This window comes from Eschscholzia californica, unplaced genomic scaffold (assembly GCF_041429995.1).
Source record: "Eschscholzia californica isolate CP2 unplaced genomic scaffold, dmEscCali1.0.p SCAF_6, whole genome shotgun sequence".
Lineage (NCBI taxonomy): Eukaryota > Viridiplantae > Streptophyta > Magnoliopsida > Ranunculales > Papaveraceae > Eschscholzia > Eschscholzia californica.
Genome location: NW_028238483.1, coordinates 28,509,922 through 28,521,489, shown reverse-complemented (window position 1 = coordinate 28,521,489; position 11,568 = coordinate 28,509,922). Strand labels below are relative to the sequence as shown.

Here is an 11,568-nt window from a genome sequence, read left to right as displayed (position 1 = left end):
TTTTTCTGCAAACGTGTTTGCAACAATCTGTTATGCAAACGTGTTTGCAACAATCTGTTATGCAAACGTGTTTGCAACAATCTGCTATGCAAACGTGTTTGCAACAATCTGCTATGCAAACGTGTTTGCAACAATCTGTTCTGCAAACATGTGTCTGCATAATGTAAACTGCAAACATGTGTTTGCATAATGTAAACTTCAAACATGTGTTTGCATAATATAAATTGCAAACTGTGTTTACATTATGAGAGAAAATAAGTTTTAGTGGAGAGAGAGGAACTCTTGATGTTATATAATAATTGAGATATGAAATGAGGAAAATAAGAAGTTCTATAGATCTTTGATATAACTTAAAATTACATAACAGTAGAGATAATACATGATAATCTTCGTGGTACCTTAACAAAAAAAATCATATAGCGTTCTCCATAACCGAGAAACTTGAGTTCTTCCGCCTAACGTTAAGATTACGTAACAGTAGTTTCAGACCCCCATTGTGTAAAATGATTCAGGTATACTGCCATTATCCTCGAGCAAACCTTGAGTTCTTCCACCTAACATTACAAGTCTACAGTAATTTCCAGAATTAGTTAATTTATCAAGGATTAGTAGAGAAGAAGATAATTTTAACAACAAAATCAATCAAATTTCAACAAGAAACTCTAATAAGCTTGAAGAGAAAAAACTTCACTAAGCATGAAGAAACTTCACTAAGCTGAATTGCATCTTGGGTTGTAAGAAGATCATTTGAATGGAAAGAATTCAAATGGAGTTATAAGACCATAGTGAAGTTGCACTCTAACAGAAAAAAACCATTTATAAAAAACACAGTTACTCTAAGAACATAAGTATTTACCCCTACAAGGCTACTACTCACTTTTTCAGGATCTCCACTATGGGCACTTTTATCTTAAATAAAATTTAATGGAAACAATTGAAGTAACAGAGAGATAAATAAACATCCTGAGATTCAAATCCAAATGATGTATAAATGGACAGCTCACATAGAGAACACAAACTATTATGAAAATGACAATACACAAGAATTAGGGAAAGATATATTATAAGCTTAAAAAGACTTTGACCACTAAATGATGTATAAATGCATTTGTCATTTCCGTGAATCTCTGATGCATTACTGTTATAATGCTTCTTTACGATGTAACTTTTTACCTCCTTCCTTGATTTGCAATAACAGTCCAGAAATGGGATCGGCATGTACTTACTAGGTCATCCTTATGTATAATATATTTCATAAATCTTGATTTGGTTCTTTCAAAAAGTCTATAATCTACCATTGCTCAAATGTCAAAGCTGAAACCAATGAAGGTTATAATTTAGAATTAACTATATTTGCAAGAATGTAACTAGCGTTCCAATCAAATGCAGGGAATTTGCACAATGCTCACGGGTCCGAAAACTTCAATACATCGCATTCCAACAGAACCAACATTAAATTTTATTTAAAATCATGTCTTTTACCTGCAATTCGACATCCGTTGAAGAAGCAATTGCCACTCGTAAAATATAAGGTCGGTGACATCATCGAGCTTGAACTTAACTTGTTATGTTGTTGATTTGAATTATTTCCCATCCTTCCTGCAGTTTTAGACAATGCTCATTTGTTTTAGTTAGTTTTTGATTCTTGATTATGAATGAAACTTAGAAAAACAACATAAACTGGTTTATCCCTACCGTGTAACTTGTGCATAGAACCAATCCTTCTTGTAATAGCTTGAGTTTATCGTATAAACACAATCTTCTTTCGGGTATAAATCGGTATACCTCTCCCACAACCCATATTGTCTCCATCTATACAAAACACCAACCAAATCACTATCTGAACAACATCGATTCTATATCTATATATATATATATATAGAGAAAGGGATAAAGAGATAACCTGTCTTGGTTCAAGTAGAGTAGGTTGACGTAACTACGATCAACATCAGGGATGAAGAACTCGTCGACAGTTCGATCAGGGATACCAATTTCCCACAATGTAGTACCATTTCTTGGAGGTTCAAAAACAAGTTCTTCAGCCAATTCAACAACTCCTCCTATACCAATCAAACAAGTATTATCAATAAAATCGACATGAACTATACTTGCCCAATACCGAAAATTGAACAACTATTTATACGTGGTTTAACTGTGATGAGTTTCACATACTTATAATCTACAATGAAACCAGGAACCCATGCATATAAATTGTTGTCACCAGCATGAACATTCTTGATTGTGAATGAACCATCTGTTCCTGTCCTTGTCCAGAATTAGTACCCCTGCCGTAATTATACTTTAGCAGAGAATCTATCTATTTGTATGTTCATCTGTTTGTATAGATAGATTAGTTAAGAGAATTCAAGACTCGATTGTGTTTTGTTAGGGCACCAAAAAAATGAAGAGATAGAATCAAATTTGAACCTGTTTTTCTGCATCATCATAGAGGGCACTTTCTTTAGTACTAGGTGATCCAGCATTATGATAGATCAAAATAGGAGCATATACTTTCTTGGACTTCCTCTTTGATGAACAAGACTGTAATTTTGGACGTCCTCTTTGATGTGGAGAGATCGAACTTGAAGAAGATCGATAAGGAGAAGAAGATCTAGGGCTTAAAGTGGAGACGATTCTTCAAAATCTTGTGCGAAAACGAGTTTCCTTATATCTATCGATTCAAAATCTTGTGCGAAATAGAGAAGAAGATCTAGATGAAACATTATTGATCTCCCAGGAAGAAGGAAGATCGGAGAACAAAAGGGGTTGGAGAAAAAGAGAAAAAACCCTAAAGCTTCTTAAGAGAAAGTGGTTTTTAATATCAAAGGGTATTTTGGGAAGCAAAAGATTAGAAAATGACCTGATTACTAATTATTCAAATTATTTTAAACTTGATCTATCATTAGCCATAATATTTTGACAACTTTTAGTTAATTGAAAAAGATGATGGCTTTTTTAATTATTATGATATTTTTCTCAACTCAAATGACTATTTTCCCTAATTATAATGGATATTTAGTCCAAATTGACCAATCTCTGTAGAAAAACAGATCTCTATCATTTCTATTTAATCATAGTACCCATTATAACATTTTATATAAGAAAAAACCCACTTTTGAAACCAATTTCCAATATTCACTTTCTTTTTTTTTCTCAGATTTTTTCGATTGAATTCAAACTTACTATCTGTTTCGCAATATACGCGTTATTTAGTATCAATTACGTATATTTCTACAATAAAACACATTTAGTATAGTTAAAGTATGTCTAGATGTCAAAGTTTCAACGTGTTTCTGTTTATTGATTTTTGTTTTGTTTCATAAATAACGTGTTATTTATTGTTAAAGTTTCATACTTTATTTCATTTTTTTTTATATGTGTGACACATAACACATTATGTATCAACAATGTTTCTTCCAAAAGGGAAAATGACTAAAATCTTATTTTCCAGGAAGATTGGACCTTAATCCCTTTTTGAATTTTATTTTGGGCCTAAAACCCGTAGACCTTTTTTTATATTTTATCTTATTTTTGTCCGACAACCATCGTAGTCTGCCAGAATAACATTCCAGTTGAATCCTGCCCAGACACATAATCCAACTGCAATTGAGCCGGAATATTGGTCCGACAAACAAATTACAAAAAATATATTTCTTTGTGAAAGTAAGAAGCATCAATTCTACAAGACAAGATATTATATATGAAACCAACTAAAAGTCCAACGAAACATGATCTAACAAATTGAGCCTAAGACCTTCTAGGTCATAAGAGATACGCACAAGAACACAAATCAAAGTTTCATATTTTTAACCCCATAAAATTGCTAATGATCAAAGGCCAAAATTCTTTTTCTACAATGACCACTTGTCTTTTAGTCTTAGGTTTGAAACTTCTTTCTCTTACCACCACAATAGAAGTTTCCAAGTAAAACAACATCTCTCAACCATAGTTAAAATAGAAAAAATAAAATAACCCCACCAACCCATTTCCACTATAAAAGAAAGTTCCTTTGTGAAATTTTCTAGCTATACCCATTTCAATTCTCATTCAAGTCTCCAAATTCTAACTTTATTTTCTCTCTGTTGAATCCATCCCAAGGATGATTAATAAAGAAAAAACAGTTGATCAAGATCGAAGATTTTGATTATTCGGAATTACTTATATTCGGTAACAAGAAGATAGATAGATTGATAGATAGCGAGCGAAAAAAGATGGAATTAGAAATAACAAAGTGTTTTATTTATGGTTTTTATTGTTGGGGTTGGGAGTTCTTGACTTCTCTTCTTCTCTTCAGTCATTGAACCTATATTTCGACCAATCCATCGAATATCTCTGGGTAATCTTTTTAATTTCATTTGGAAAATAAAACTTTTGAACATAAGTTAGGTATTATAGAAGAATATAATGGTAATGAAGATGATAAGAAGTGCATCGGCAGCGCCTTTTCTTATTAAAACATACGAGTTAGTAGAAGATGAAATTACAGATGATGTGGTTTCTTGGAACGAAAATGGAACAGCTTTTGTGGTTTGGAAATCAGCTGAGTTTGCTAGAGATTTGCTTCCTAATTACTTCAAGCATAATAACTTCTCTAGCTTCATTCGTCAACTTAACACCTACGTACGTACTTATCTTCTCTCACTCTCTTTGTACAATTTTGGTTCCGGTGATATTTGAATTGATGGATTATAGTTCCAGAGTCGATTCTTGGGTTTTTTTTTACTTATAACGGAAAGTCTAAGAGAGTTGCCCATTATCAAATCTTATCGTTCTTTCTCTAAATTTTTTTCAAAGATTTGCATTCAATTCAATTCATCTACTTTTAGTCGTTATAGACTGCTATATACATAAATGGATAAATAACATTTATACATACAATCCTCTCACATGAAAAAGTTCTAGGCAGACTGACCTTTGGGGTTCAACATGTAAACAATCCTCTCGTATCGTATGTATGAACACAAAATTTTACGTTTTTCTCACAAATAGATATCAAAGAAAAAAGTCAGCCTTTTTTATGTTGTTGTTTTTTGACTTGTTTTTCCGCTTACAATATACAAATCAAAACTTTTATAACAGTTGTTTTTTCTTTTATGTACAATTACTTTTTGTTTACACAATCTAACAGATTATGATTATACTTGGCTATGGTTCCTATCCAAATACCAGGGTTTCAAGAAAATTGTGACAGATAGATGGGAATTTGCAAACGATTATTTCAAGAGAGGATCGAAAGAACTCCTCCCCGAAATCCATCGTAGAAAAAGCATCCGACTTTCTCACCAAGAGAAACATCCTCCTCCTCCCACCACCGTCTCCGCTTCCACAGCTGCTGGCACCACTAGCACTGCATCCAGAAAGAACACCCCTGCCACCGACACGCAGGTGAAATCAACAGAAGGCCCTGTTAATAATAATAATAATCCTTCAACAACGTCCATATCGAATTCAGACGAAGATTTGGCCTCCACTACCTCCACTTCCTTTCACCTTCAAGCAGCCTCTTCCCCAGCCGAAACAACAACCACTACGACAACCCATCTATTGTCAAACTTGACTGGTGAAAACAAGAAACTCAAACAAGACAATCAAATCCTAAGTACAGAGCTAGCTTTGATTAAGAAACAATGTGAAGAACTCATGTCTTTTCTCTCCAACTATAACCTCCCCATAAACTTTTTACAAGGTAAAGACGATTTTGTTAATGGTGGAGCCTACAAGAACTGTATAATGGAGAAAATGAGCTCTTGTGAGCAGGATAAGAATGACGATGAAGAAGAAGATGATGGGGAAGAATGTTTCAAACTATTTGGAGTTTGCTTGAAAGAAAAGAAAAACAAGAAGAAGAGAGGGAGAGATGATGAGGTAGATGGTTGTGGGTTTCCATTGATGATGATGAAAAATAAAAACAAGATGATCCAAGGTCAAGGATGAAGAAAGTTTATGTGTTGTGCTACCCAAAGAAAAAGAAAAAAAGGGGAAAAAAAATGTCCTAGTGGTTTTGAAGTATCAATAGAATTTCTTGATGCCAATTGAGTATGAAAGGTTACAAGAGAAGAGGTATTCTAAAAGTATTATTATGGTAGGTATATGTATAATCTTATATGAATATTGTAATTTGCTAATGGAGTAGGAGTTCAAAAGCAAATGGAAATCCAACTTCTAATGTTATAAGTTCCATATTACTAGCTCTGTTACGTGTTATATTATAATTTATAATAGACGCAGTATATTTATTTGAGTTTTCAGAGAAATAATACAAACAATTTAATATTTGTTCAAAATGTTACTCAAAATATTGATGACATTATATCGAGTATAAATTTGTGAGAATATTAAGAGAATAGTTGATGAAAGTAAACAGTACTCCAGGTGATGTTACATTAACCTTTTAGAAGACTATGAGTGCAAAATGTTTTCCATCGTTTACTTTTCATTAACTGAACAAACATAAACTCAATTGTCATACTTTAAACTTATTTTATAAGCAAAATATTTTCATGATTATAGAATTTATAGTGTTGTTTAATTCCACTTGACAAAACTCATTAGCACCTCTCTAAGGAAGGTTTGACCAAACTCACCTGCTCACTATTTTTTTTATTCTTATTTTGAATTTTAATTTGTAGTTGTGAAGTAGGTGATGGACTTTCAAAAAAAAAAGTAGGTGATGGAAATTTAGGGAGATATGATGTGAACTTATCTTTAATAAGAAGAAAAAAAAAGTATATTTCAAACACATATAGATGGAGAATTTTCAAGCTCAAGTTTTGTCTTTGTTCCTTCAACAAAAAAAAAAAAAAGTTTTGTCTTTGTTTATGTTTTCCTATAAGGTGGGTCATGGGTGGGTGGGTGGTGGGTTTGAAATTTTGAGTGGCATTCCTTTTGTTCTTCATGTGAATAGAGTACCTTTGGATTTCTACTTTGTTGAAAAGTAATAACATCAAACGGGAATTTTGGTTGTTTATACACATGAGTTTATGAAAAGAATCCACTAAGAACCATGGCAATGGTGGAACCATCACTTGTCCAAAGTTTGCTTGGTTCTTTCTACTCACAACTAAACTCTCCCATTCCTAACTTGCCTAATTCTTTCAACAAAAAAAACTTGCCTAATTGGAACCAAATATGCTTTTTTATGAAAAAAAGTTATAATGTTGAGATAGTTGGGGTAAGAAAAAAGAAAATTTAGATAAGCGATGAAAATTGTAAGAGATGATAATCAAAAAGACATATTGTAGTTGATAACAGTAAATATTTTACATACATGAGAAGAGAGAAATCAAATGACCAACAAGAGGAAATCAAATGACACTATGGAATATCACCACTATCCCGCGTATAAAGCTCTTCTTGTAGAAATGTTGTACAATAAGTCTCCAAGTTAAAAAACGAATTGATAAATATATCGGTAAGACCATTCATTGTCCCTATTGTGATAACTTGGAAAAGATGGAGAATGCACTATTGCATTGCACTTTGATAGAAATATTTGGTTTCACTTTAACATCACGTCTTCTAATATCTATATAATAAAATAGGTTGAATAGTGCTGACTAGGACAAACCAAGAGATAAGTCTGGCCGTCCATGCCATATCAGCAATAATATAAACTGTTGGATTGTTTTGGTTAACGTAACACATGACACGTTGTGATTGTTTTAAACCGTTGGATTTTTCTGATTAACTTTATAATGGCATGTCCTTGTATCTAAATGCCCAGTGCTCTAAATGCTTTTCCATGCTCTAACGTTACAATGCCATCTCCAAAATCGGCCACGACCAAAATTAATCGCTGAAGTTTCCAAATATGGTTTCCAAAATCGCCACCATCAAGCTCTTGGATTACTCAGAATTATTTCAAAAAATAATTACTCACTGAAGTTTTCAAAATTGATTGGAGCGTTACAATCAAATATGGTTTCCAAAATCACCACTATCAAGTTGTTGAATTACTCCAGAATTACTCAAGAATATTCGATTTCAGCGTTACAGTAGAGAAAAATTTTCATCTTCATATCCTTTCATTCCTCCAATCATGAACGCAAATTTATTAGAAAAATTTCCGTTACAGCGTCACTGGTGCCATAACTCAACTCACAGTCTATAAAATCTCCCATCCCTCCGTTCTACAATTGCTTCATTGAGACAATTGCTTCATTCTACAGTAAGTTGCTAGCCTTCAACTCAGTTTAGTTGGTCTCCAAGTTGATTTTTTCCCTTTTCTTGATGTTTAATTTTTAAATAGTCAATCAGTTTAGTTGGTCTAAATTGTGTCTACAAGTTAGATTTTTCCTGGGATCTATTGTGTCTCCAATATTGAATCAGTTAATTTTTATGGGTTTTTCATGGGTTTTTTACTGTCTGGATCAGAATTTAGTATTTTCCTAATACATACCAACACTGCTTATCAAGTGTTTGATGAAATGCTTTAGAGAGTTGGTTATCACATGAATGTTGATTTTTAACCAGATTTTTTTTAAAGTCTATGATGAATACTGAGTTTGTTGCTATGATGAATGCTATCATGTATTCTTTTATACACATTGATAATGGATTTGTTGTTTTTTGTTTTTTTACAAATTTGTTGTAGGCTGGGAGATTTTGTAGTTTTTTCCCTGATTTTGTAGTTAAAACTTGAACACTCCACTTTTATGCTTCCAATTTGTAGTGTCTCATTTCGTTTTTTTGTTTTTTTTTAGTTAAAACATGCACCCCGCTTTCAATAGATCCCTAATTTTCATAGTTAAAGGGACTACTTCTTGAATTTTTGTTTAATACATATGCGATTTGCCACAGGTTGATGTTGGTTGCCTTCGGTACCTGTTTGTGGTCATCAAAAAATGTAATTCATTTTCTGAGCTTTAGATATAGTTCTTATAACTAAATATATTTTGTTATATGCCTCATTTTGCAACATTTTTGAAGACATCAAGATATAATTTATGAGGTATTGACTTCTTCGTGTTGGTGCTTTTCCTTTCAGTTGTCTTAAGAAAGGTCTCTTTGTGTTGCTGAAGATACTTTGTTTTCCCATCGATTAGGTCTCCAAGATTCTTGCCAAATTCTCCCGTCGATTGTTCAACTTCTAAAGGTACCATGCTTTCCCATCTTATTTTGTGTTCCTTTGGCATTGGTGTTTATACACTCGCTGGATAGAAAAAATATGTTTGTAATTGAGCGCTTCGGTAACATGTCATTGTTAACATTTGATCATGACACCACTATATGTCTTAGAAGCTTTGGAGTTGGGAAGATGGGAGTGCTGAGTTCCCTTTAATTAGTTTTGGTAGTTGCCGCGTACCAATTTTGTTACACACTAATCTTCTAAATTCACATTATAGTGCTAGAAGACACCACCTTATGTCTTAGAAGCTGCTTTCAGTATCAGTCTATTGGTAACATTGATCATGAAGCGTATTGTCATCACGTTAACAAACTAAACGAGCACAAATACGAGGAGCATGTTATTTGTGAACAACTAAATCAAAGCATACCATTAGTTATTAGCCAAGGACGCTCGTAGTACAAAAAAGTGTTTTTTGTTATATCTATGATGAATACTGAGTTTGTTTCTATGATGGGTGCTATCATGTATTCATATGATTTCTTAACAGCAATAAGTCACCAAACATAGCAAACTGAATAGATAGCACAAAGTAGATCACTTCTACATTGATGGGTTAAAATAATTCTGAAGGCAAGTACCTCTGCCTCTTCATTTGTGAACTCCATATATATATATTTGTGAACTCCATATATATGGGGCATAGGACTTGGTATAAAGCAAGTCTCTATCCTACTCTTTCCCTGGGCATACGACTTGGTATAAAGCAATTATCTGTCTTGCTCTTTGCTTGTGCATTGATTAAAGTAGAATTCATTATATAGTCAACAAGAGTCAAATTTCTTCATTCATATGATTTCTTAGCCGCAATAAGTCACCAAATATATTTTTCGCTGCTGGTAGAATTTTCCCAATTTCTGACGAGCGGTCCATTTTTTAAAGACAAACACTCTTGCAACAAAGAACCTTTCAAAGCTTAAAGCCTCCGGAATGGTAAATCTGTTTGTGAACGTTTATGGTATTCCAAACTTTACAGTTCATTATATGTGTTACTTAAGTGACTCCTCAATTATAAATACGGTTAATATAGATCGGTACTTAGTTGTCTATTTTAGTTTATGAACACTGAAACTACATTTAATTATTGTTACTCCTTTTGAGAAGGATCCTCACTTTTACCTCCATAAAGTACATGTTTGCCTTGTGTTTTCGGTTCAATTTCGAAGCATAGATGTATTAGAAATCTTGGGTTTTCATTATTTTTTATTAGTATATGTAATTTGTGCCATTTTTATCAGCTTCTAAGAATGGTCTTGAGTTCACCATAGTGAGAACTTCTAACCGGATTGGCCCAAGAATGATTTCGTTCTTGGAGTCTATGGAAATCATTATTTGACTTCTGAAGGAAGGTATCTAGCATGTAATAATGTAAATTTGTTCTACATTTACTCAATCATTACTAAATTTTGGTTATTTTTCTAATGGATGACAAAACCATCTTGATAATTATGTCTCCCTGAGATCTCATTCGCGGTGCGCCACCCAAGCTCTGAAAGGTACTTTGACTTCTTCTCCTAACTTAAAAACCAAAGTTTAACTCGTGAATGTTATCTTTCATCACTCTGCCATATATTTTATCAGCTTGATTGTTGATAAATGCTTAACTGGTTTTCTTTGAGGTGTATGCGAAGATATATGGTGTGTCTGAAGAAGATTACTCTGACGTATGATGATAACGTTAAACAACTCATAGACATGTATTTATTTCTATGGATTATGCTTTTGTTTTTTAACTAATAAACATTGGAAACCAAAGATGCCGCTAAAGGACCTACTATAAGCTACACTGAAGTATCTACAAATTACCTATTCACAAGCAATCAAGAAGGCCATAACAATACCATTCCTATAGGATATTCTATGTTTGTTCTTCTTTCTTTTATCAACCAGTTTGAACCATTTGGCTATTGGTAAAAGATTTTAACGTATAATCGTGAAGAATGACGAAGTTTGATATATGAGAAGCCACAGACGACTATTTTGTAATGTGTTGAATTCGTTTCGTAATAAATAATAAAGGTAAATACAAATATCCAGTTCTGTATAGTTGTAGATTTTGAGCGACTGTTTTGTAATATCAGGTTTGAGTGCTTCCGAGTAAACACCCTTAACTTCCCGATGAATCTGTACTAAATAATAGAGGTAAATATAAATATCCAGTTCGGTACAGTTGTAGATTTTTAGCGTTTTGTTGTTATTTACTTTGGGATATTAAACAAGAGTTGAATATTGAAGTGTTTGGAAATTCTTTTTAATTTTCTCTCCACCCCTTTTCCTTTAAAACAATCTGTCTTTTCTTCTCGGTTACTTACAGTGAAAAAAATTTAAATAATATTTGAAGTTACTGACTAACTTGTTTTTGCAAAGGTGGAGTTTAAGGTAAGCATACACATATTATAAAAAAAAAACTTGGGGAAATTTTTGGCTCAACGACTTTTTCC

General features: G+C 32.9%; 1 protein-coding gene and 2 long non-coding RNA genes across 5 annotated transcripts; 2 read left to right on the top strand and 1 right to left on the bottom strand.

Annotated features, from left to right (window-relative positions):
* Window positions 1–259: 259 nt before the first annotated feature.
* On the bottom strand, window positions 260–2,790 carry LOC147533208 (uncharacterized). 2 transcript variants are annotated; one of them, XR_015227718.1, is made up of 6 exons: window positions 2,428–2,790; window positions 2,173–2,285; window positions 1,904–2,060; window positions 1,696–1,812; window positions 1,483–1,599; window positions 260–568 (listed from the first exon to the last, which is right to left on the bottom strand). It is a non-coding gene; the product is annotated as an uncharacterized LOC147533208 (long non-coding RNA). The 2 variants fall into 2 exon arrangements; XR_015227717.1 differs by lacking the exon at window positions 2,173–2,285.
* A 1,001-nt stretch (window positions 2,791–3,791) lies between these two features.
* Window positions 3,792–6,248, top strand: LOC147533207 (heat shock factor protein HSF24-like). The gene is made up of 2 exons (XM_086650537.1): window positions 3,792–4,620; window positions 5,170–6,248. The coding sequence occupies exons 1-2, from the start codon at window positions 4,405–4,407 to the stop codon at window positions 5,932–5,934; spliced, it is 981 nt and encodes a 326-aa protein (XP_086506663.1). The 5' UTR covers window positions 3,792–4,404; the 3' UTR covers window positions 5,935–6,248.
* A 1,473-nt stretch (window positions 6,249–7,721) lies between these two features.
* LOC147533206 (uncharacterized) lies at window positions 7,722–10,477 on the top strand. Of its 2 annotated transcripts, none has more exons than XR_015228426.1 (4): window positions 7,722–8,167; window positions 8,800–8,845; window positions 8,987–9,094; window positions 9,971–10,255. It is a non-coding gene; the product is annotated as an uncharacterized LOC147533206 (long non-coding RNA). The 2 variants fall into 2 exon arrangements; XR_015228425.1 differs by lacking the exon at window positions 9,971–10,255 and adding an exon at window positions 10,366–10,477 and having other exon boundaries at window positions 8,030–8,167.
* Window positions 10,478–11,568: the final 1,091 nt, after the last annotated feature.

Bases quoted from the DNA above. Each gene is read 5' to 3' on its own strand.
- LOC147533207 (XM_086650537.1), top strand. From the start codon at position 4,405: ATGGTAATGAAGATGATAAGAAGTGCATCGGCAGCGCCTTTTCTTATT. The intron at 4,621-5,169 runs GTACGTACTTAT...TCCAAATACCAG, and splicing joins TTCGTCAACTTAACACCTAC to GGTTTCAAGAAAATTGTGAC.